The sequence below is a fragment of the Dipteris shenzhenensis genome, chromosome 24 (genome assembly GCF_047967505.1).
Source record: "Dipteris shenzhenensis isolate YYH24624 ecotype China chromosome 24, Dip_SZ_1.0, whole genome shotgun sequence".
In the NCBI taxonomy this organism is placed as follows: domain Eukaryota; kingdom Viridiplantae; phylum Streptophyta; class Polypodiopsida; order Gleicheniales; family Dipteridaceae; genus Dipteris; species Dipteris shenzhenensis.
Window position 1 is genome coordinate 15985854 of NC_141619.1, and position 27518 is coordinate 16013371.

General features: G+C 42.2%; 1 protein-coding gene across 2 annotated transcripts; it reads right to left on the bottom strand.

Moving 5' to 3' along the window:
• Positions 1-1008: 1008 nt before the first annotated feature.
• Positions 1009-27511, bottom strand: LOC147886278 (pyrimidine d). Of its 2 annotated transcripts, none has more exons than XM_087395589.1 (11): positions 27055-27511; positions 26763-26845; positions 26134-26457; positions 13417-13675; positions 13204-13284; positions 13004-13111; positions 12845-12874; positions 4580-4717; positions 4428-4465; positions 4214-4264; positions 1009-1560 (listed from the first exon to the last, which is right to left on the bottom strand). In XM_087395589.1, the coding sequence occupies exons 1-10, from the start codon at positions 27205-27207 to the stop codon at positions 4228-4230; spliced, it is 1251 nt and encodes a 416-aa protein (XP_087251715.1). In that variant the 5' UTR covers positions 27208-27511; the 3' UTR covers positions 1009-1560; positions 4214-4227. The 2 variants fall into 2 exon arrangements, with proteins under 2 accessions (XP_087251715.1, XP_087251714.1); XM_087395588.1 differs by having other exon boundaries at positions 4214-4313.
• Positions 27512-27518: the final 7 nt, after the last annotated feature.

Consider the following 27518-nt stretch of genomic DNA (forward strand, 5'->3'; position numbering starts at 1 on the left):
TCTCAAACTTGATAACGTCATTAAGATTTCAGGGGAAAAGTTTGGAATGGGTTTTAATTTATACACCAGCTCCAAATGTTGAGAAGACTGAACTTACATTTTAAGTGCCATATAAATTTCTGTCACAAAGAATCGTGCCTCATAAAAGGTGATTGGCACATGTCACGTCAATTATTACAAGGCTATAATAAGATAGCCTAAGGCTTTATTGCATCTTTCATTGCAGAGGTGATGTGAAAATCTTCATCAAGATCCTTCTTGTAATGTGTAGGCATGATGGATAACTTAGACTCGCACTCGCAATCTTTCACATGCTTTTAAGTAACTTCACATTAAAAAAAAGGCACATGCACATTTAATTTGGTAGAGCGATTAGTACCGTTACAAGATCCGTGACTCACGCGCGTCTCTTAGTCAAACCTGTCCACAACCATCCAAATGACAACAATCAAAACATCTAGGAAGACAGCCCAAGGTCTGAGAAGTACAGAGGTTAGGATGTGGATTTACATGTACCTACAGCTCTGCAGTAAATGCATTGACAAAATTACTGTAATTTGATCAGGTCTTTAAAAACAAAAGAATGGAACTCAATCAGCTAATCGGTAAAACGTTAAGGATATGCCTAGCCTATGCTTCCACCAAAAAGACATTAACTCTGTTCGGACTATTCTACACTTCCACTAAAAGAAATAAGTATTCCCCATGCGAAACTCATAATAGGATTTGCTCATTTAAATTTCTCACCATCATTCACTGTGCCACTCCTAAACAAAAAGCCGTTACAAGACTCCCGTACAGGTTTACATTTCAACGACAAATATATGTGCCATGTGGTATCATGATTAATTTATTTGACGAGCCATGATTTCTTTTTTATGGCAGAGGCAGCTTAGCTGTCCCAATAGCAAAAGGAAATGCTTTTTTACAGAACATTCACTCCATACATTGAACAACTAAATTATTGACAAGCAGAGTACAACCTCAAATAAAAATGATGCACTCTTATTCAACGCTAAAATAGTCACGTATAATAGTAAAATGTATCCAAGAAATTGACAAAATCTTTTCTATATGGGCTCATGCCATCTCCAACCGTACAAGACGCAAAAGCATCCAACAATGACACATTTTTTATAAACTCCCTCATATAGAATGGGAAAGAATGTTCGAAGTTCTCCACGACTTTTTACATGCCAAAGGGCACCATCCATATCATTGCAATGCTTGGACCTAAAGCCTTCCTAATACCCTACAAAACTGTCTTATACTTCTGCCCAAAACTTTCCGCCAAGTATAAAGAAGTTGAATAATTCAAAAGTGATCAGACTCTCGATTTTCAACAAGTAACATCGATACAGTCAGAGATATTAGACTCCAAGGCTCACCAACAGCACCAACCACACACATACCAGAGAGCCTTGCAGCCACCTTGTTAAAGCTCTTTTCATATAAAATGACAACTTCTGTCATTGAAATCAAAGCTCAACGACAGTCAGCACCAACAGCATCATGGAGAGATTTGAATCCATCTCGTTCCAAGCAGGCAGCTAACTCATCCTGCACAAAACCATGAGACATACAATTCTTCAACTTGTAATCATAACCAAAGTCAAAAAATTTGCCATTCGCTACTACTGAACATCTATTGTAAAGGCACAACACAGCAGTGGCATCACAGCAATTCTTATGTTGCAATCGTAGGGGAGTATTGAATGTCCACCCCCCATTGCATTAGCTGATGCAGGCACGCCTTAAGACTATCTAAGTTACATTGCACCACACACAGCAGAGAAGCACGAGGAGGGAGTGGGGGCTTTTGCGTGATACCCCTAAATTTGTTTTTGATGTCCAAAAGCCCTCTCTTCTTTACACACGGCATTGGTGCTCTAAATGCCCTATAAACAATGTGAGAGAGAAAAGAAAGAAGAAATATTTATTAACATCTTAGAAAACAGCCAAGGGCAGAGCCTAAGTGGTTATCACTAAAAACTACGAAGTACAAAGTACAGATTTAGAGTTGATGTGTGGTGCCAGTTTATGAGGTTTATCACTAAAAACTACGAAGTACAAAGTACAGATTTAGAGTTGATGTGTAAAGCCAATTTTTTGGGGTTTCTGTTATGGTGGGGATCGATACAACCAGCTTTTCTGCCTCCAGATGCATCCTTTCAATGATAAGAGAATGTAGAGGTGGGTTGGGGGGGAGGCTTGATGCGTTGAAAGTCACAGCTTGAAACGGGTACTCGAGGCATGGGTTAGCTAGGCCCAAGCTTTAATCCAGGTTCTACTTTGACACCAAGACCTGCAAAACAACCACGGATTAGGAAGACCATACAAGGGGAGCTGGCAAGCTCACCTTCCAGCCATTGATCCAATATAGAGGATCACCCTCCGAGCATGAGGTTAGCCAAGCACCCTGCCGCATCCATGACCGTAACCCCAATGAATCCACAAATCCAGATGTTCAGCCAGATTGCGCATAGGCCTGCTCAAGGTCCCGGTATCCCAAGGAGTCCATCCCAAGGGATCCTCTACTTGAGAACACACCTCTTATATACAGACTTACCCAGGGATTTCCTTATCTTAAGGGCACCAATATACCAAGTATAATAATTGATCCCTTTAAAGGCTCCAACACTTGGACCTAGCCCCATCATTAATGCCAGATCATGCTATGACCTTGGGGTCATACATTTCTCCTACCACAAAACAACCTATAACAGGGCTAGGAAATCAAGAAATTGCTGCTGCAGAAATGCGACAGTCCCCCACGCGTTGTCATCCCTATGTCTCTCCTTCAATCTAATAAGAAGCTCAGGGACCCCACCCTATTTCTCAGAGGTCTTTCTCTGTAACCGAGAGCTGCTTCTAATTCACGAGGGATATAAACCAACAGATCTTGTAATCAGACAAGCTCCTCGGCTGAAACTAAGTTATCAGCCTCACCTATTTTTCCTTTTAGGTGACTTACATGGAAAACCGGATGTGCCTTTACCTCATGTGGTAATTCTAAGTCATCGTCGATTACGCGGATGACATTGAAAGATGCACAATAACGAGCTGGCAGCTTATAAACTTAACCCGTTTGTAATGCTCCAGAATCTTTTGGGATTTCGAGCTAAACAAACTGGCCCTCTAAAGAAACTCGAGGCAAGTGCTTCTGGTTTGCATAAAACTGGTCTCTATCTTGAGCTGTGCGACGGTTTTCCTTCGCAAACTGAAACATACCCTACTACAATTGCAGAAAAGCAGGAGTTTCTCATACCTTTATGCTTTGCGGACCAACAGTCCACAGAGCCTTAGGCTGATAGTCATACATGAAAACAAATTGACTTAGCTTAGTGGCTGTATGTTTACTCAATCACACTACTAACGTCGTCATCACGAACAATGTGTTTTGTGGGTGGGGACTGCCTCATTTCGTTCATATGCTCAATTTAGAAGAGGTCGATCAGCAGCCCAACCAGCCATTAAAAATTAACCAGTCAAATTACATGCAAGTCCAAACTCAACAACCACCTTCTTGTGGAGCCCTTTTAACTCCTTCACTTGAATATCTTTTTCGTCCTTGAAGCCAATCCCTCCCTTGCTTCACCTGGGGAGGCAAAAGCCTTTCTATGGTCAATAAAGATTGGACTAACGAAAGATGCAAGCAATCTCTAGAATTTTGCCTGTGACAATTTTTAATTATTTGACATTTTCTCTTAAATTCAACAGTTTGAAACATTCTACTTACGAATTGCTTAAATATTTCTCTGGGTATGTATTGAGGAAATGGCTAGAAAAAACCTAGTGAGTATGCATGTTTTGGCATTGGGATTCCTAGGGAGTAACTCCTCCAAGGTGTGTTAGCTGCTTCTAAGGTCTTGCTTCTGCTACTTCTTGTCTCTTAGACCTGACTATCCTCACAAAAAAAGGCTTCTCACAACTTTTGTGCCTAGTTTTGTCCTAAGAGAGTTTTATGATGGGCAACTCCAACTGATAATAGAGATTCTTAAAATCGTTATGATGAGTATTTTTCCTCTAAGAAGGTTTCAGTTTTTCTGGTTCTACAAAGACATGGATAATAAAGTTGTATTTAACCACAAATCGCATATTTCCAAAAGAAGAAGGTATGGGATGATGGAAACATATATTAGATTTTCAAAAGACAAGATTTCGTTCCTAGGCTTGGCCCGCAAACCTCGTGGAGGAGGAGTTCGTGTTTTACCTTCAATCGAGGAACTACAGCTGGACCTTCATACGCAAAGCCTGTATACAACTGCACGAGAGATGCACCCGCTCTTATTTTCAAATAGGCATCTTCACCACTGTCGCAGGATATATACCACATAAAAAGAGCAAAGAAGAGACTTCAGCTCAAAACAATACTTTCTATAACATTAACAAACAGGCCAGATAATCAAATCATTCAAATTCATTACCTGCTTATGCCTCCACAGCCAACAAGAGGAATCTTTCCCTAATGAGGACATCAAACAATCAGCTTTACAATATCAACATCTCTGAGGTAATCCGAAAGCAATGCGAATATAGCAAATGTAGGCGCCATCAATAAGCATTTCCTAGTACATACCCGTGTAAGACGGTACATATCCCGCAAAACCTCTGTTGACAACTTAAAAAGAGGTTTACCACTTAGACCACCCATTTCCTCGGCATGTGGAACACCTAACACAGAGTCTGGTCTTGACGTAGTCGTGTTGGATATAACCTACAATACCAATCAACAAAGGATTGAAACATTCATCAAGCCAAACTCACCCCCATGCCCATTAAAGAAAATATTATGGAGCCATCGTTAAGAGGAATTAGAATATGCCTTGGACAATCGCACCAAGACTATTGCTATGATTTTTCATCTAACATTGAAGAAGTACTCAAACTTTAAAGCCCTACATTGGGACAAATAGGGATTCATGCCTCATTTGGTGAAAGTGTTTGCCAAGTTGGTGAGTAAAGTTTCTCATGTCATAGAAGCAAAATCCGATTTTTCTTACCTTTCCACTTCACCAAATAACTATACCTGTCTTTGACATCAAGAGTTCTTTCTGACTCATGTGGAAGCACTGGATATTCAATTAGATCTATGAGAAGTTCTTCACCTTCATGCAATCGCGTCTATAAATGACTAACATGTAATACTAGACACACTCTACATCCGTCGAGTAAGGCTAACTTATAAGCAAGCTCACCAATCCTTTGAAGTATTGTGCAGGACCACGGACCACAATACCTTGGAGACAGACCTTGGATTCTCTCTCTATGAGGATTCGCATAACTTTTAGCTCTATCTTGAGCTTTCCTAATACTTCCTTGGGCAACACCTGACGCATGTATCTAGATGAATCCAAGAACATGCCCAAACTCATCCTCTAAAAACACAACTAGAGCAATCTCAATCTCATAATAGTCACTCATAATATTGAAACCATAAACTCCATCACGCATAGCAAGGACTAGCTACTATGACATCACCACTGACGTCATCAACGCCCAACAGTGGGTGTAGACCATAGTATAAACATATGCTCTCGCACATACAAATCCACACACCCACACATACTTGAGGATCTATCGATACAAAGGTCTTCGTATTGCATTTTTATCGGCACTCCAGAGGTGAATGGAAAACTCAGCCATGACAAGGTCATTTACCCTCATCAAAAGGATTTTTATTTCCCTGTAGTTGATTTAGGTCTATTTACTGCTATGTGATCTTCAACATTTGAAACACAGTTGATCGTTCAATACTTCAAGAGGTAACACATAAACCTCTTATCGATAGAGGCTTTTTGTATTATGTTAAGACTTGAAGGCCTGAACTTGTCTATTGTTGCATTTCTACGAACTTCTACTTCGTGGTCATCTTTAAGACCAGGAGTGACACCGTAATCCTATGAAACTCAATGAGGTGTTCTAACTCAAAAATGGCCTCAAAATACCTAGTAACATATTGATTCAATAAGACCTTCCATGCCTCCAAGGATTTTTCTCGATCATTTTTTGGAACAAACTCCTAGAAGAAATTTTTCGAATTCCAACTGAAACCAGCCTCAACAACGCAAAGGGTGGTAGGATCCGCTTAATTACAGCATACACAGGAAATCGACAAAATATTATGCACCACAGATTAAATCACAAGGGAGCTAGAGCGCTCCAACACATGTACAAGGACACTTATTGGCCCCAAACATTGGCGCCCCTTGCGGTATTTATTTAACATTCATTTGAAGCCAAGCAGCGGATTACAAAGGTCTCTAGGAAGCTGCGCCACAGGCAAACCAACACCCGCAGACTCCCCATCCAGCCCACCCTGTAATTTCCTACTTAACTCCAAATGGTGAAATGGCATCCAATTACTAGACAACCCTGTGTCCTCAGCCAACCAAAGCATGCAACAGAGACACCAAAAGCATCCATTGTCTGTGCCACACCTGCAATTGCACAACCAAGTGCCCAACCAACCAAACACGGCTGAACAACTGCAAGACAAGCCCTCAACAACCAAACTCTAGTGCAATCAATCAACAAAGCACTTCCAAACAAGTTGCCTCAATCTATAGCCTCTCTGGCCACTGCCTAGTAGCATAAATCGACCTTTCTTCGCGAGGAAAGAAACCCAAACGCAATAACTAGCAAGCAATCAATCAGGAAACGGCAAAAGTAGGCAAAAAGCAAGCCTTCTTCTTCCCAGTATCCATAGAAGATAGGTCACCGGGGCTGGAAAACCCTAGATCTTGCATAGAAAAGCTGATTCTGCTCTAGCACAGTCCCAAAAGAAGCCTAGAAGAGAACACCCACACCTAGAATCAGCAGCAACACCCACAAGCTCCCCAGAATCGAATCGCAAGTTCCCTGCAGAGCCTGGACAGCCTGGAAAGCAAATCGCAATCTCCAACGGTAGTCTGGACAAGTCGCAATCACCTGGAAGCACCCTAGCACAGGTCGCAACCACCTGGAACAGCCCAGGAGACCTTTAGATCAAATCGCAATCTGAAGAAGACACCCTTGCAGAAATCATAATCTGCAACAAGCTCCTGGATCAGGTGCGATTTCTTCTTGCAGGCTCAGATGCACTGGAACTGGCCCTGACTGATGGCAATTCCCCCTGGCAGGCTCTGGATGCACCTCGCAGATGGCGATTTGGCTTTGGCAGCACCTAGCAAGCTTTGGCAGCTCGCAATTGATGATCCAGCCCCCCTGGGACTGATTTTGGCCTTCTGCCCCCAAAAACAGAGCGCTCTGCTCTTTTTGGAGTCCTGTGCTAAAATTAGCAATTTTTAATTACACCACTCTTTTGACCCCCTGTTGCACACTTTGGCCCTAGGAATTAATTGCCTAGTAACTGGGCGCACATTCACAATTCCCAACGGCCCACTAGGGAATTTTAATTCCCCATGGCCGAACCCTCGCACCCCAAAGGCTCAAGACAGTCACACACAAATTACGAGAGTCGCATAATTTCACCTCCTCGTGACACCAACCATGTACTAGGGGCTTGCTTGCTATAATGCACAAGTTTATCCACCACCTGTAAGCTTTGTTGCCCAAAGACAAACATCTTTAATTACTTGGAAGCTCATGAGAGATAGATTTCAATTTATGAAATCCTCCCACTTGTAGAGAACGAATAAAAGTATCCTTATCTTTCTCCTCTCCATTAAAAATTAATGGTTTCATTGACTCTTTAAGGCACTACTCCAACTAGTCAAGATGACAGGCATACTACTAGGTTACAAACGATGCAAGAGTCAATCTTAACAAGCTTGAGCTTCAAAAAACTTATTCAATAACAAAATTATAGTAAGTCAACTAAGTAAGTAATTTTCTTGTCCAAAGACTTAAATTTTAAGCTCAAGCTGGCAGAATTTACATAGAGCATACCATAGAAGCCTTAGGAGGCACAAGACAATCGGTGAAATTGCCCAACAAAAAATAGTTAGACACATAAAAACCTTTTAATAGAATCATACATCGGTGGAACAATCATATAATGGATGATTGGCGAAGATTGACTCCTAAACATGATGCGGAAGGGAACTAGTGGGCACATGAACAAAAATTAGACATCAAGGCATGAATACATTCTCAACTGACAATCTTCAACCCCAAAGATGCTTGGTAGTGCACACGTAGATATCTATCAGCACACAAATAGTTCATCTTTCAGATAGTTGCAACCATAGAAATGCCCATTAGTGCCCGCACAAATATGGGTTGGCACAAAGACAAGTCATTTGTCAACAAATAAACTATTGAAGATGCCCGTTGATGCACGTACAAAAAATTTCCGTCATGTATGCTAATAATAGTGTTGTGTAGCATTGCCTCTAGGGGGGTAGTAGGGTTAAAGTGACTCTAAGGCCTAGTAATACGGTAATACCTACAATTAAACATGGCATTCACATGCTATCTTGTAGGCTGGTTGCCAAGCAACAGATTGTCATCTTAGATGCTTGCCTAGGCACTATTGGTAGAGCTTCATGATAGGTTGCAAGAGCGTCTCACAACAAAAGTGTGAATACTAATACTAGGCTGAGTGTAGGCAGACCTTACAAATCTAGAGTGAAATCGATATCTTAGTTTCAAGGTCTTACAGATAATATCTTTATATCTTTTTGTGTTTGTGTGGGCTTGTGAAATCAAAACATATCCAGATTATGAATTGCATGTATACGAATTCCTTTTTGGATATACATATTTGCCTTCCAATTCCCTTACTACACACCTTTTCATGAATTTTCTAACTTATACCCTTACACAAAGCAATCCCCTTGTCTTTACAAGTACCCCCAAACATATTACAAGTACCCCCAAACATATTACACGCATTGATACCTTGACCTTTCGTTCTAAATTTGGAGTATTCAATCCAAGACTCATAAAACAAATATCCAAGTCACTTATCGACTAAGCATGGGAATTAAAATAGCTTACATAAACTTATTGGGAAAATATTTCATTGCAAATTTGCAATTGAACAATCGAATATACTTTGCTGTAAAGTAGATCATATACAATTTTTAGCTATTTCGTCAGCTGACTCTTTCTCTAGCCTTAAGGTCTTTGTAGATTTGCCCGCTTGTGTTAATTAATACATCTGAACCAGTATCAGTCAGTTTCATGACTTAACCTGTTCCAGACCTAGATAACATTAAGCCTGGATCAATCGTTTAAAGCCATGACATTATGTTCGAAATTCTGACCTCAAAAAAAAAAAAAGGTGAATGCATTTAACAACAGAAAAAATCAACACAAGAAGGGTCATTCCTATCCTTCAAGCGCATGAGATCCACATTCCATAAGATACACCTCAGAGAGAAGATTAATGCTGAGAATCACATCCTTTGACAGTTCTGTTCAGTATTCCACATATTCTCATCACTGGTGCATCCGTTTGGCCATCATAGATATCACTCATGGTCAGCAGGATGATATCACAAATCAAGACAACAAAAAATCTTGAAAATACTAGTATGTGTTTTATAAAGCACAGTCTGATCCACTAACCAGTGGACATTGATGATAGCAAAGGAGTAGAATGAGGTAAACCAGCACAGATCAAATGACTACAAAGACGAAGAGCAGTTCATCAGCAAGGTGTCAGCAGAAAGTAGTTAGTATATGATAATCCATTACGGATAGTACCACACATAGTCTAAAAGTCATAAGACATTGAAACATCCAGTCTTGTCAAATACATTCCTACTCCTACAACTGAGATTCAAAATAAGGGCATACGCTGAGCGGAAAATTTATCTTCTTATGGCTTGGCTTCTCACTACTGTAGGACTGGTAAAATCTATGGATGCACCTCAAAGAGAAGTTCATTGCTAAGAAGCACATCCTTGTTGTTAGTGTGCAATCAGGTTTTGCATACATTATCGTCACTCATCAGACCATAGTCATGAGACGTCGCCCAAAGTGTGCAGTCGTGTGAAAAATCAAAGGCGGCAAAAAAAAACGTTCAAGCCGAGGCAATTGTAACATGACAGTGGCACTTGCTGGCAAGGCCATAGCTGGGAGACCACAACAGACCACACATACCGACAGCTATCAGCACTCCAACACAGGTTTATGCCACCACAGCAGCCTCACTTTGCCCACCCCCACTTAGGCTTGTCATCTCTACAGGCTCACAGATGATCACCACAATGCCACCAGCACCCATCCTCTTCATGAGCTCAAATAGTTCTCTCTTTGTATCGAGTCGCTATGATTATGGGATTTTTTTGTATCCGTCTTAGGTGTTGATGCCCACTTAGAGGCTCCACTACTCAGCCTATTGTGTCAAGTTCTTATAGTCTCATAGACCCTTTTGATCTTCCGAATACCTTTAATAAACTCTCTCTGCCTCCCTGCCGCTCTCCCTCCCTCCATAGCCCATCGGATATAAAGGTCGAGTAGACCACGCCCTCCGCCATAGCGAGAGGTGGCTCGACGGATGCAAATTTGCAAATTGCAGCCCCTCAGAGAGCCGCCACAGCACGAGGTTTTTTATTTTGAGTTTCAGTTTTGAGTTTTGAGCTTGAGCTCTTAGCAATCAGAAAGGGCCCTAGCACACCCTTTGCTGTAGACCACAAAGGCTTGTATGAGTTTCTTCTTTTTGTCACAAAGGCCCATGAGGCCTTCCGAGAATGTTAATATATCTTTCTTTCTTTCTTTCTCACAATGACCATGCAGCCAAGGCACGACTTACACGAGGGCAGGGAGCTATGGCTCAGCTAGAGCGACACTGCTTTCAGGCACACTTCCAAGACTCCTTGACGAAAGGGGTGGCTATATGATACACTTGTGAGGCCGACGACAATGTATGCAGCACCCTTCTATGGAGTGATCTATGTGCAACTTATTGAGAGGCTCCGAGAGATTATGGGATCCAGGATGATTTGGAGTAAGCCCTCAATTCCCAATCAGATCATACAAGCAGAGTTTGCCGAGCACCACTCAAAATTAATGCCACCTTTCAGACAATGACTTATCTTCACAAGGTTTGGGCCTTAACTAGTTGGAGATTGTCAAGGTTTGCACTAGAGTCATCTAGATGACTAGCCACGAAAGGGGCCTGATACACACACATATCTAGATCGTTTGCCAGTCTGGGTATTCGGATGGACCGCCTCCCTCCCTTCTCCACGTGATCAACATACGGTTGGATCTACTCCAACTCTATTAATCACCAAGTTCTAGTTCTACCGCGGCCACTTCTTGAGAGTATCAAAGGATAAAATGATTACCAAACCCCACGATCTGGAGGTTAGACAAGTCTCACACGCATTGAGGATTGCCATCGAACAAATGCAGGTCTCATCCCATGAGCTGAGGGATACAAGGAGAGCCAAGAGAGCACTGGATATGCAAGTCGTGCACGCGGGCGGAGGTGGAGACAAAGGAGCATTTTCTATGTAATTGCCCAGCTTACTGTGAGATCAGAGAGGCACAGTTTTGGACCTTTCTCGACTGATTCACTTCCATGACCACGTCTGCATTGGTCTGTATCTGATAGAGGTGCGGCAACACAGAGAGACCATATTGCAGTAGGTTAGATGACAAGAGGCAACAGTACCACAGGAGACAGAGATAGATCGAGCTCAATGAGAATGTCACATATTTCTATGCATTAGGCAGCCTCAAGACATAGCGAAGTAGAGGATGAGATACAGTTGACATGAGGGCAGCATGGATCTATGGGAAGAGATGATGCAAAGCAGTAGAGCCAAAAACACAGAGACCACGCACGATATAGACGTTAACCAGAGCACGCACAATGAAGTTCAGCCCTTCCCAGACATACTTAAAGGGCACCATCTGAGCCGAGGAGTCACTCGGACCCACCAAATACAGAGATTACGGAGACCACACCCCCCGCCACAACAAGAGAGAACCCGACAAGCACACATACGAGATATCTTCACAACTATTTTAAGTACTAGTTTTGACTCGCATGGTTGCCCTCGTTCAATGTACGAAACGTTTCATACGTTCCGTTCTGCTCCGTACGGTCCCCCTTTTTTTTTCTTTTTCTTTTTTTTTTTGTGTGGGGTGTTTTTGTGCGTTCGTTTGTTTTGGATGACTCGTTTTGTTATTGGTGGTGGTTCTGCCAAACTGATTTTGGGCCTCCCAAATGGCAAGGTTCCATATAAACCCCCTCTCTCCTCACTATGATCTCACACTAAGCATCTACCTCCGACTCTAAGTCTCGACTCTCCCTTCTCCATCTCCAACAAGTGCCGAGGCTCAAGCTGCATCAAGCATCTTCATCTTTCTCCTCTTTATCTCCATCAAGCACCTATATTACATGTTTGTACAAGATTTAAAGCTTGTACAAGCACCTACTCCAAAACTCTAAAATCTTTGTCCTTTTTTTTGGGTATCGAACGTACCATCAGACGTACGCCTAAGATTTTTTAGTTCATTTAGTACCGCACTAATATCAAACGGTACGCATCGAACGTGATCGTATGTGTCAACCATGGTTTTGAGTTTTGAGTTTTTTGGGTTTTTTTAGCGTAGCACTCGGCAAGGTCCCTAGTGAGCGCTTTGCTTTGGCCCACTGTGGCTTATATGAGTTACCCTTGGATAGTACTTTGTCTCATAGGCCCGCAAGGCATTCATAAGATGTTAATCTCTCTCTCTCTCTCTCTCTCTCTCTCTCTCTCTCTCTCTCTCACACACACACATACACAAACACACACATGCACACAATGTTCAAATCTTCTCGTTATGGGTTAGTTATGAATGTTAACAGGCTGCCTTAAGAGATTTTAAGAAGTAGCAATCACCAAAATCATACTATTTTCCAATATGTCCTGGCACAGTAGAGAAGTTTTGGACGTACCAGACCATCCAACCGCAAAGCGAGGGCCACCTGCAACAATGATGTAAACATGTATCATATAAACATAATTTTTCTTATCAAATCATGCCAATCAAAGAGGGAAGTACGTCAATCATAAGTCAACTGAAAACCATCTGGCATGTAGGAGCAGAGGAATACCGCAGCTATATCAGCCAGGTCCTGCTTGGACAAATCTGGGGCTATCTTTACCAGCAAAGGAGGTGGACCTCCATCTCCCCATTGCATTTCATCTCTTGCAGCCAGGACCTGCCAAACCAAATCTCATTCCAAATCCATGCTCATCTTCTTCTTATAATAATTAACACACTGAAGAAAATTGCAAACGAGGAGTGACGCACCTTCTTAATTAAATCTTTCAGCTGCTTCCTCCCTTGCAGTTTCCTCAACCCTGGAGTATTTGGAGAAGAGACGTTGATGACCTGCAGACAGAAAAAATAAGCTGGAAATAAACAGCAGATGAACCAGAGGCCAATTACAACCAGAGCTGCTTCTTGTAGCTTGCAAAGACCTTCAACATAGAACCAAAATAATAATAAATGCAAGCAATATACCAAATAATCAGCATACTGAGAAAGACTGTGCACGCCCTGGACATAATCAGCAGCTGCATCCTCTGTGCTTTTGTTCTTTCCTAGATTCACTCCCAAAAGACCAGGACCAGCCTTGCTACCAGTTTTAACCTGATCTCCTTGCACCCACGATGCTGGAGGCACTGATTCAGCAAGTCTACGCTTGCCATGCTGAGCTCCAAGCCGCTTAGCAACAGCCATAATGCCTTCGCTATTGAAACCATATCGATTGATTATAGCCCTGGTAGGACAGAATCCAGCATAAGTAACTAATGAGAATGGAACTTGCCAAAACAAAGGACTGAAACTCCATAGTTCCGATGTTCAATCTCTCTTAGAGGGCAGCACCAAGGGAAAAAAAGTACGAGCATGCTAAATTCAGAAAACTCAAGGCATGCACATATATAGACAAACTCAAGACACTTCTTGTATTTAAAAGCACACGGACATAAGATGGTTACTTCTAGGTTTCAACAATTATCACACTAAGTTTAATATCATATTATGAAACATTCCCTATCGACAATAGAGGAAAAGAGATTAAACATCCACAACCTACAACTTCATCGCTACCCATCCTTGTTTTCCAAATTCCAAGGCAACCTCATCGCTACAAATTGATAACCTAACCATCTTGTTTTCCAAATTCTCACCAACCAAATAAAAGATAAATGAGGAAGTTACAGAGAATAAGAAGAGATGCAGAAGGAAACAATAAGCAATGGTTATAGTGTAAACACATGCACACAAGAAAATCTAATGTCCACTGGAGATTCAAGTACAAGCATGGCTTCAATGCTTACAACTCTACATGTTGTGTAATATGATCATTTTTCCTGGTTTGCTGAAGTCTAACAACCTTGTTAAAGGTCATAATCAATTACTACTAGGCCTCACATTTATGATATAAATTTCCTTTAGACCATTCCATGGATCTCCTCTAGGGATTGTCGACAACTTTCTTAAAGCTCCTTCGCATGTCTAGCATGAGACCAAGGCCATTAGGAAGGCACAAACCAAACAATCATCATAAACTCAGTTTGTAATAAAGGCCACATTTGGAACAAGTTAGTGGGACTAAGTTGGCTAGGGATTGTACGGCATCTTAAGGAAAAGTATTAGACGAGACTATGTAAGCCCAGCGGCCTCACGTTTGATTTGAAACTCACTCCTCATCTATTCTAGATCTTTTGTTTTCTCTCCAACTATCATGTGCCGTAACCACACTCCCTTTCTTCTATCCAGGAGCTTCACCATCAACGTACATTCCTTCTAGTTGGGCATATTGAACTCCCACTCAAGCCAATTAGGACTTTCATTTCACAAAAGTAACAAGTGCATGTACATAGCAAATCTTAGTATATGTAGGGCAATCATGCCAAGCGATGGCTAGTTGTCCCGCAAGCACACTTATTCCAACCTGCACCTCTCGCACAAATTCAAAGCACACTAGATGGGCATATTTGTCATGTGCATGGTGTACCTAGGGTTGGATAGCAAGTGAACGTGGGACGCCTGGGTTAGATAGGGGCCTATGGATGAGTCGAGCTATAGCCCACGTGCTTAGGGGTGATCAGAGATCGAAGCGTCTGCGCTATGATTCTGGTTGGATTGAGGACGAGATTCTAGGTCAATGATAGGGTTAGATCCTGCGGGGTCGTGTCATTTGGTATCAGAGCCGCCCTTTCACGACAAGTAGAGAGGTGAAGTAGCGCAGGAGATTTCCAAGTACGGTTCTCATATCTGCGTAGGATTTTCCATATTCTCTTCTGTTCAAGACGAACATATGGGGTTGGCAGTTGCGCTGGTAACTAGTGAAATCGTTGGATTTCTTTGACTAGTTGGGATTCCTCTGTGGCTCGCCTTTAGAGAAGGAATTTGACGCTGGATTATTGTATGAGAATTTGGAATCATTGATCAGATTGTTGTTTGAGGAAGGTACCTAACGTAGGAGATTCGATGAGCTTGATGGATGATGCGATTGCATGAGCGCTAGGTAAGCTCTTGCGATCGGGATAATAAAAGGGGAGGATTAGGCCGTATAGGATTGGAGAAGCCGGGTGCGATTATCCAAGCCTGGATTGGGCTTATGAATTGGGACGATGGAGAAATTCACTGCTGATTGTTGCGGGCTGTGATGCTTTTCTGATGATCTACCACAGCATAGCTTTGATTTCCTTGTTTGGGCTAAACGCAAGGATTGGGTACGAAAAGCAACATTTTCCAACAATAACTGCACGGTGCAAATCTTGTCCAAACGCCCTGTTTTGATCTTCTCTATTTGATGCGCCAGGAGCGCCTTTCTTCTTCGAGGTATTAGCGCAACAGCATGGGCATGCGTGGACTACTGCGTAGGAGATGGGCGAGGTGAGCCTAGCGTTTAGGGAACCGTGACCTTTGAGATCATCGCTCAATGCTTCACTATTTTTTTTTATTCGGTCAAGAATACAAAAGCAGCGCTGTTTTTGGCAGCATGCTTTTGGAAAAGTGTGAATGAGCTTTTCCTAAAAGGCCTTGTGTTTTTTGATTCAAAGCATTAGGCTTTTGGGATTCTCACCTTTATATGACTCCCCCCCTTGCTCTATTTACCCCGCTTTCCCCTTCACCCTCTTCGTTATCTTTCCTCATTTGTTGCTCCACACCTGGTTCGCTATTCCTATGGAAGGCCATCAAAGCAATCAAACTCCATCGCTGGACTACTTCTTTATTGAGATGGAGGACGAGGCTACATCAGAGATTATTCCTCGTAGACCTCATGACTTGCTACGAGAGATGGATTCCTTGATGGATGAACTCTGGACAGCTCTTCACTACTATAAAACCCCTCAGTACTAGAAATATATTCACGAAGGCTCGTGCTATTCTAAATGTAGACAGCTTGTTTTAGAGTCTTTGTACCGCCTCCGAGTTATTGAGAAGCGATGAAGAGGTTGAAACCCTTAGTTTTGACCGACACCCAATTATTTTTGACTCGACTGGATCTTTTGAACCACTCGTGGTTCAAGAAGCTCCTCAGTGATAGGGTTAGATCCTGCGGGGTCGTGTCAATATTTGTCACTAATGATAAGATAGATCCCGCTTAGCAAGAGCCAATGGCTTGCATACGAGAGGACCCACTAAAGCTATGAAACTGCCATCTGGCTTTGTCATGCACACTCTTGTTGACACAAGGGCCGAAGTCATGGATGACTTCATTAGAAATGCTTCAAAACAAGATCTGGGATCAAGCTAAATCATTGAAGGACAAGGCTCAATAGATTGGCCTAGAGTGGATTGGAGAGGTGATATACCCAAATACAAGATATCGGCAAGCGACCCATTCCTTTTCTAAGCAACAAAACAAAAAGGATGGGAATGATGCGTACTTAATGTCTCCTAGAAGAGGCAAGTACCAGTTTTTACGAATCCATGGAAGAGACCAAGAGAGCTCGGATTAGCAAGCAACATGCTCCCATGTTGGTCAACGAGTGCAAATGGTAATTAAAGCCAACTCCATTATCTACGCCTATAGTAGAGAGCCTACTTTTTGCATGCTCTTTTGAGCTTATGGGGGCACTTGGTAACCCTCTTGATGACATCTCATACGACAGGGCAAGAGACGTAAGGGGACCACCAAGGTATTGTAATCGCTAGCCATGATCATCGAGCAATCATGGTAAGTGGGTGTTCCCCTGCCTATTAAGAAGCTTTGCCACCATTAATGACTCCCATGGGGGACAAGGCATGGTTCATCGAAAGGTAAACCCAATGATGGGGATGGAAACAAGCTCAAGCATGCAAATTTCATGGATAAATTTAGAATGCAATGTCTTAGTGTTGAAAAATATACATTGATGCTCCCATTTACTTCTAGTGATATCCAGAGGATGCAACAAACCTCCAACCTTTAGACGTTCGATCTTATTCAATTGACACTCTTAGCATTTTACCACATAACCAGTAATTTTGGCTTCATCTTATATATATCCAGATGAAGATGAAACCAAGAACATGCCCAAACTCATCCTTTAAAAACACAACATAGTGCAGCTTCAATCTCATGATAGTCACTAAATAGCTACTATGACATCCCCCCATTGACGTCATCAACGCCCAACATTGGGCATAGACCATAATATAAACATATGCTCACATACAAATCCACACACACACACACACACACTTGAGCATCCATTTATACAAAGTCTTCATACTGAGTTTCTGTCAGCACTCCAGAGGTGAAGGGCGGACTCAACCATGACGAAGGCTAGCACTAAAGGAGAAGGCTAATCAAAAAGTAGTCCAAAACCTCTTCATTCAAGCTACAACTACTTGTGAACACTAAACGATTTCATTTTAGTCTCTCCCAGATGAGCATCCAAATCAAGCTGAAAGGGCAACACACCACTTAAGATAGAAAGAATTATCACAGTACCAATAGGCCGCAACATGGACGAAAACTTCACAAGGTGAAATTTGCATATCCACTAATATCTAGGTCACTAAAGCGTCCATTTTACTAAAGCATCCTTCATCTTAGGCCACTAAAGCATCCATTTTACTAAAACATTAGCATCCATAAGTTCGCCAGTAAAGAGTCCATAAGTTCATCTCAGGCCAATAAAGCGTCCATTTAACTAAATTATAAGCATCCAAAAGCATCCATAATCAGTAATTCTAGCCTTTGTCTTAGGCCAGTAAAGTGTCCGTAACTTTGATGAATTTTGGATGCCCTGCAATTGGAGTGTCATGACATTCATATAGGATCCTCCCCCTAGGCATGGGTCCCTTAAGTTTTTGAATGCTTTGCCATTATTCACCCCGATGGTGGACAACGTCGTGATGCATACATCGATGGTAACCCCATGATGGGGATGGACACCCACCCAAACATGCAAATTTCATGGATAAAATTAGAGTGTGATCACCTAGAGCTGAAACGCATACATTGATGCTTCCATTTTCTTCTAGGGATATCTAGAGGATGCAACAAATCTCCAAACTTTAGGCGTTTCATCTACTTCCCTAAATAGTGCTGGGATTTTACCACATAATCAGTTCTTTTGGCCCTCATCTTACGCCAGTCAAGTGTCCATTTGACTAAATCACAAGTTCGCCTAGAATCGAGGTGTCATGACATTCATGTAGGATTCTCCTCCTAATCTCGACGTCATCAAGAAAGCAAACCTTCCAATTTCGGAACAGCAAGCCATTCTAAATGAACTAACCACCCGCTACCAGAGTAATGGTATAATCACCGAGTCCTAGTCTACACATGTTGTAGAGCTGTGCAGAAGGATTCGGCTGTTGCAGTACAGACTGCACGGGTTCCTAAGCTGAGTGCAACATGTACAGATTATAGGCTACTTGTAACCGGCCTTCGAAACCCCAAAGGGCAATAAACCACAACTAACTTTGATTACACCGTCAATTACAGCCACTTAGCATCCATTTAAACACACCACATCAGATAGCATAAAAGAAAGTACACGTGAGGCTAGAATGCCCCTGCTCAATGATCACACAACGACACTAATTGGCCCCAAACACTTGGCGCCCCTTGCAGTATTTCTTTATTCTTCTTTAGTGAAAAGTAATAGCAAAATTACCACCAAGGCGCACCCTGAACTGTTCCCACTGGCTATCACTGCTCACCGGCTCACACTAAGCACACACTGCATCAAACTGGCAAACCATGCATCCCAACCACTACAGCAAGGCATAGGCATCCTCTAACCTCAACAACCTAGTATCGACCTGGGGTCACCCTCTGTAACTACGTGATTGCAACAAACCCAGGGAATCCCGTAGAGAATCTCAAATAGAAAAACTACAGAGAAATCCCACAATGAAAAGAAAGAGAAACTGGGCTGGAATTCTGAGATTATCTTGTTGGTCATCACCCTCTCTGATGTTGTGCTCCTCTTTAAAGCCCTTTGATGCTATGTCTTCCTCCTGCTCAGAGATGGTCACTGACCTCTCACGGTGTGACATGCTTGCTAAGATTGATGGCTATAGCAACAATTGCAATAAGAGTGTCCTTCACCCAACACTACCAAGGCTCACCTCTATCGGAAGATGGTGACAATCCCGGCAATGGAACCACTAAAACCGGCCTTCAATAAACAAAAGGGCAATGATCTTCTTCTACTCAGTCATAAACTTCATAAATGGCCACAATGCAAGCTTCAATCACTTCAATCACTTAGCACAACTTAGAAACAAACTTCAAAAATAACAAAGGTGAGGCTAGAATGCTCCTGCTTAGTACACAGTGCACCCACTGGCTCCAAATGCCTTGGCACCTTTACAGTATTTATTTAATGCTTCTGAATAGAAATGCTTTACAACAGGGGTTCAACCCTACACTGTTTAAATCCTCTACTTGTCTTCAAGGCATCTAATCCAAGTGCGTCACTAGAATTCCCACTGGCAAGGCATACTTAGGCATCCACTTTTGATATGACCCAACTGAGAGGCATTCAGGCATCCAAACCACTGGCAAACTGAGCTCAAGGCAACCTCAAGGCTATCACATGCATCCACACTGTCCTTAAGCCTACCACAGGAACACCCTTGCCTCTAGGTGCTTGCTAGAACCTGTAGGAGTCCTAAAAGGACAGCAAACACTCAAAGCATCGGCAATCTTATTCACCCTTCCAGTACGTAATCTCCATGTCACGGGGGCGTGAAATTCTAAGTACTTCAATGTGCTACGAGACTGTGACAAATTTGGCTTTACAAGTCCAAGTGAGGGCTTAATAATGTGAATTTAAATGTGGCATGGTACCAATTAAACAGTGGTTTGATGGAAATGATGACATGGCACGGTCACCCTGCCATGTGGCAACTTCAGTGGCCACCCTAGAGGGCCAAGTGGTTTGGCCTCTCCCAAAACCACTCTAGGCCACTCTAGAGCATTCAAGAGGTGGTTTTTGACTTTCCTAATTGGGTTTGGTTATTTCTAGTGTTTTAGAGGCTTCTCTTCCAAGAACTGGAATTTCTTCATGCTTTTGCAACCCTCACACAGCTGAAAGACGAATTTTGCCTCCTCGACCCTTCCTCTTGCTGGGCGCCTACTTTTTGCTGCATTTGGAGCATTCCTTGTTGTTGGTCGACTGGTTTTTCTCAGTTTTGGGGCACTTTCTGGCAATGAAATCCTCCCAAAAGCTGCTCAACGCATTCCTCTCTGAAGCACGCTTCATTTGAGCCCAAGATCTCCAACTTCTTCGCGACAGAAGTGTTTCAATTTGGCTTTTTCGACTGAATTCTTGCTGGTCGACTCTTGTGAATGCTCCCTCTTCATGTATTTGCACTTCTCTCTCGCTGAGAATGCAAATGGACATTGGCTACAGCATCCTTTTCATGTTTGAAGATTTGATTCAAGCTTTCAGTGCTTGGTGAGTGGTATTTTGGTTATTGCCCGCAGCCCTTTCTTTGGCTCACAGGTACCCTTGCAGTGTCACAATGGTCACTCTGTGATCAGGTACTGTGCTGGTTTTTCTCTCTTGGTGCTTTGGTGGGCACTATTGGTTGCCTATGGATGCCACTCAGTGAGTGCAGCTAGGGTGTAGAGTGTTTATGCATCTGGACATCTATTGGAATGCACTCAGAGACAAGAATGCCTTTGGTATATGCCTATGGATTAAGTGCACTTATGTGATGGTATTGGATGTCTAAAAGCCTTGTGAAGGCTTAGTGAATCAAACTGTGGTTTCAGTGTTGCAAGGAAGGTCTCCCAGATGAACTTGTAAAAGATTCACTGTGAAATATAAAGAAATACCGAAAGGGGTGCCACAGGATTTGAGGCCAATCGTGTGCACTTGTGCATGCTTTGCTGAGTAAGGGCATTCTAGCCTCCATCAATTTCAGTCATTTCTTTTATTATCAAATGGGTGAATGTTTAACAATGGTGATGCAATGAATAATGGCTGTAATAAATGCTATGTGAGCTGTAATTAAGTGCAAAAGTCGTTAAAATTTGGTTTCACTGCGCTCTGAGTGTTTGGAGGCCGGTTACAGTGGTTCCATTGCTGGGATCCACACTCTTCCTCGAGAGGTGGGCCTTGGTAGCTTGCTGCACTTTTTGACAGCTGAATAGTACAGCCACTATAATGGTGATCATTCATGAACAAGAGAGCTCCCTAACTCCTCAAAGGAGAAGGCAGGCACACCTTGAACAAGCCAGTGTATAGTCACATGGAGTACATCAAATGCCCGAGCAGGCCACACATGAAGGACAACTCAGCTCAACACTGTTAGCAATTCTAGTAGTGATTCAGAGGATGCTACAATGTTGAATGCACAACTTGCAAGTGAGGTTACTACTTTGAATCAATTGGCTCAAAACTTGGCTCATGCAGTTCAAAGTGGTTCCATGACCCAATTAATTGAGAATGCAAAGACAGCCAATGCTTGGATGCAAGAGAAGAATTTGGGTTTCAAGGATAGCAAGAAAGAGGACAACAAACAAGATGCCAAGCATCAAGAAAGAAAGGACAATAAACCGGAAGGTAATAGGTTCGGCAAAAAACCGTTTAAAAGGCCAGGAAAAGCCCAATTCAAAGCTGGTCAAAGGCGTGGACAGCCTAACAAACAGCCCCATTCGAGGTTATCTAAAGAAGAGAGAAAGTCTCTCATTGAGCAAAACAAATGCTTCATATGCAAGGAAGAGGGACACTGCTCTTATGATTGCCCATCCAAGAAGAGGGATAGATCACAGGATGACAAGAATGATGACAAACAAGCTGATCCGAAAGCCAAAAGAGCCAAAGTCGCTGCAGGTCTTCTTCCATATGTGATTGGGGGTTTGCCACATGTACATAATGAGGAAGAAAGAAAAGGACAGAAATGTACAAAGCATGGGGCAAAATTAGAAATCAAGATTGTTTGTTTCTCTCATCATGACATGTTTTTCTTTGATTCTCGAGCAAAGGCAAATCTCATAACTCCTGATATGGAAAGAACGCTTGGCATCAAGCCTAAGGAAATGGGGTTATCTGGCATGTGTAACACGGCCAACCCTGAACTCAACACACCCGTCACTCCTATCATTGGCAAGTTGAGGATGCATATCCAAGGATATCAGGATGCAGAGGACTTTTACATTATGCCTTTGCCAGAGTGTGATGCTTTGCTTGGGATGCCTTGGATGTACAAGGTGGGGACAGATGTGCAGATGAGAAACAAAAATATCTTTTTCACTGTACTTGAAGTAACGTTGATAGGGGAATCCATCCATGTAGTCAGCTTCTTGTATTTCTAATGTAATGAAACATTATATTTCAGCGTACTTGATCTTTGTTAAAGACAACGAACCAATTGAGGAAGGCTGTACTCTTTCTAATTTGGATAAAGAGAGAGCTGATTTTATTTCAAATTTTCAAGATTGTTTCTTTGATGCATTACCTAAACAATTACCTCCCAAAAGACCCGAGGATGGATCATTTTCTTGGTTGGCATGTAGCTTCATTTTCTTAGTCATATAGTGTCAAAGAATGGAGTCAGGGTGGATCCTGCAAAAGTTGAGGCTATAAAAACTTGGCAAATCTTGAAGAATCTGCATGAAGTCAAAAGCTTCCTTGGATTGTGTTCTTATTACAGGAGGTTTATAAAGTACTTAGCAGAAATTGCTTCTCCCTTGCATGCTTTGCAAAAGAAAGTGGGGACCAAAGGAAAATGAAGAGTTGAAGCAAAAATTGTGCTCTAAACCAGCTTTGATGCAAGATGGCAAAGTGGTTGCATATGAAAGTAGAGTTCTCAAAGATGCTGAAATGCATTTGCAAACATATGAGAAGGAAATCTTAGCAGTAATACATGCTTTGACCACATGGAAACATTATCTTCTTGGAGCTGATTTTTATGTACAGACAGATCATCAGTCACTTGCATATTTTCTCACACAAAGAAAGTTATCTAAAAAGCACATGAGACGGGCAAACTTTCTCTCAATGTTTCATTTTCAAATTGTTCATGTGCCAGGTAATAAAAATGTAGTGGCTGATGCACTTTCCAGGAAACCACAGCCTGATGCACTTTCCAAGAAACCCTATCTTCAAATATCATGGAATGCCTGAATCCATAATCAATGACAGAGCTCCAAGGATGACCAGCCTCTTTTGGAGAGGGCTGTTTAAAAACATGGGCACTACGCTGAATTTTCCATCATCCTTCCACCCTGTGTCTGATGGAGAATTAGAGGAAGAGAACTCCACTATTCTAGACATGATGAAATGTTGTTTCATATCAGAAAAACAAATGGGAACATTATTTACCTTTGCTAGAATATGTTTACAATAATACAGTGCATTTATCCGTGCATTTATCCGCAGGTAAAGCACCTTTTTGAGAAAGTTGAAGGTGCCAAGAAGGTACCTCCCATTTTGCATAGAAAAGAAAAGATCTTCGAAGCTGACCGCTTTGTCAAAAGCCTCGATGAGGCTTATAAGAAGATCAAATATGCCTTGCAAAGGAGCCAGTACAAGCAGTAAAAGGCTACAGACAAGCATTGCACGCACTTGGTATTCAAAGAGGGTGATTGGGTTTTGCTGCGTTTTCATAGGGCAAGGCTGAAAAATAAGAGAGACAAAGAAAGGTTTTACATAAAGTTGAGCATGCACTACTATGGACCTTTTCAGGTTTTGCAAAAGATCAATGAGGTAGTTTACAAGCTGAAACTACCTCCGCATTGAAAATACATAATGCCTTTCATGTGAGCTTGTTGAAGCCATTTCACGGGAATATGCCCGAGGATTTACCTGATGAGAAACAACCTGAAGTAAAAGAAATGGATGAAATTATGGTTCCAGGGCACATTCTGGCGCACACAGAAAAAAAAATCAAGTGTAGAGTTATCCGTCGCTACATGGTGAAATTCAGGAATTACCCACCAATTCATGCAAAGTGGATGGAAGAAGATTCACCTAGGATATTGCAGCTTTACCTTGAGGCTTCTCAGCTAGAGCCGACTGCGGTCCGAGCTCCTACAGGTGGTTCAACAGAGCGAGCGTCTAGAGCATTTCTTGGTGTTCGAGAGGGGGGTAGCACCTTCGCTCCCTCAGGACATACGGGCTCCCAATGATTTTAAAAAGTCGCTTGGTGACCCAACATGTTTCACCAGCGGTACTAAGCTAACAGTATTTCTACCTTGGGACTTCATGACTGATGCATCTTGATCGTTGATGATCACATGGATCCTTGATCGTTGATGATCATGTGGGTTCTTAGCAATGTATATGGATGGATTCTAGACACTCCTAGCCATATCTTCACTGTATTGGTATACTATAGCTGCAGCTCTCTTGTATACTTTTTGATGATATATTTCATATACCTTTGTAAGACTAGAATAAGTCCAATCATACAAATTTAGAAATTTTGTTGTTCTAAAGATCAAAAATCTACAAAGAAAATAAAAGAGAAAATGAAAGAGAAGAAAAAAGGTAAACAAAAACTTTTATGAAAAGCAAAAGGAAGACATACTTAGCAAGCAAAGCAACACTTATGTCGTCATCAGTGTCCAAGCATAAGCAGCTATACTTTTTGATGATATATTTCATGCTCACTCTGTGTTTTGGGGCAGCAAATTGCAATTTGTTGTTTCAAGAGGGGGTATGTCACAGGGACGTAAAATTCTAAGCACTTCAATGTGCTACGAGACTGTGACAAATTTAGCTTTACAAGTCCAAGTGTAATGTGAATTTAAATGTGACATGGTACCTAGCACATAAGTGTAATTCATCCCTAGGCCCAAAGGCATTCAAAGGAATTAAAGTGCACCATTCCTAAACCAACTCACAAACAATTTTCACCTACAAACACATATAGGCTCATAACAGGATGTCTTACTTTTTTCTTGAAATATAATTCTACTAAGAAAAAAAGATCGGCACAGTTACTTAGGCGAGACTTTATATGACATGAGCTGGATTTATACCAACTTGGACCACGAATTACATATGTGCGCTCCGAGGACATGATTCCACCCCAAGAAGCATACATAAGAATACTTGCTCCCCTTAAGCCATGAGAAAGAGCCAGAGCGCTTAAATCCAAAGTGAGGCCTGAGAACGTCCACCCTATATATACTTTTGTAAGACTAGAATAAGTCCAATCATACAAATTTAGATTTTTTGCTGTTCTAAAGACCAAAAAAGTAAGGCCTGAGAACGTCCACCCTACCCCAAATTCTCTTGCTGGCTGGTGAAGCCCCACACCATGCGACTTTATGCTAAATGAAAAGAGTTTACTAACTCACTCTAATCTCTCCCTACAACTTACTATCTCTTATAGAATTCCCCATGAGCTTGCTTGAAATCACTAGGGACTCCCAATTTCTGAGTCCTTTCCTCTATCACACGCTTTCTGCAGTAAGGCTTCCAGGACAGCAGACAATTAAAATTGAAAAGTCATGGAATTCTCTGTCATAACTGTTTCCAAACCTAAAGATGACAGGAATCCCTCTCGAACATCTATATCCAAGCCATCAAGTTCTCAGCACAAAGCGAAAGAAAAGAACCAGAAACAGGATGCAAGCCACAAGTGAAGTTCTCCATGCACACAAGTGATACAAACCACAACTGAAGTTCCCCATGCACACAATATCAAAGGCAATTATCCTGCACAATCCCTACAGAGACTAAGTTTGTGAGAAACCACAAATTCAAACTCCTAAGAGAGGCATGCAGTGAGAAGAAGTTCAGAAGCAACATACATGCTTACCCCTGCTCCGGTAGTCTGAAAACACGAGGCCTTGGATTCCCATCTTGAGGAAGGGGGGTCACAGTTCCCACCTCCACAAATCCAAAGCCAATTCCAAGTAACCCATCCACAGCTTCAGCATTCTTATCAAACCCAGCCGCAAGGCCTATAGGATTTGAGAATGTCCTCCCCCATACTTCCACCTCAAGAATGGGGGGATCCGGTCTGGTTTCTTTGGGAGCCAAACCATAAGCTGATGCCCGTATGGCTAGCCTATGCGCATCCTCTGCATCTAGCAATCTGAAAAGTGGATTCAGGTACTTTGAAGCTTCAAACGACAATGCACTGCACACACATCCAAATACAGACAATTTATCAGTACTGTAGACACCAAATGCTTGATAGGACAACTGCCCATTGAATACCAGAAGCAAGTATCTGTAACTTTCTACAAACTAACCAGCCTCAAACACAATATCCCATCATAAAGCATAGACTGCAAGAAGCAAAATTAGCTTCGAGAATTGAGGGTTCAATTTTTAAAAGTTTCTAAAAAGAGCAGAAGAAAAGGAAGTGTGTTACTTACAAACACGCAAACTAAATAATGAAAATATGAAAAACGAAAGCGTCCTCGCATACTATGAATATACCTTATGGTCGCTTCGTCTCTAGTGCCTACATAAGCACCTGCTGCTATAAACGACCCGAGCACTGTTCCGGTCAAGACGCGCCTCTGGCAAGGTTTATAATTGATATGTGTAAGTCAGAATACCAGTAGCCGACATTACGAGGAAACCATCAAACCTTAGAAGACAAATCGTCCGCAAAAGCGAGCGAATGAAAAGTATATACAAACAATTCTATTCCATGCTTTTCGCAGAACACCCCGATCAAAAGCGAAATGAGCGATATAAGTGGATCGAAAGATTCAAATAAGCATACCCAAGTAAGCCGAGAGCGGGGATGGGAACGAGGAGCGGCAGAGTGAGCTACCGCTTGGGAATCGGTGGACAGGGATCGGCAAGAGGGCTGCAAAGGCTGTCTAAGGGCAGGAAAGCAACGAGGGTGGAGGCGGGCTGTGCGAGCCCAAGCCATGGTGTTGGTCTCCAATCAAGGAAGGCTGAGCTGCGACGATCGGAATTCTGGAGCTCTGAAAGGAACGAAGCATGCACAATCTGCAACAATTTGTGTGAAAATGAGGTCGAACTGGAACTGGAGCTTTTACGTAGAAGAAGAAGAAGAAGATCGGAGTTGTATTTTTACATGGTTAGGTTTGCTTGTTGAGTCTGGGTAGCCCTAGAAATTAACTTTGGTCTTCCGGATTACCTCGGCTCCCATTGCTCATTCGCTTCTATCCTAGAGACACAAGGTGAATTTCATTCATGTCGCCTGCCTGAGATGGTGCG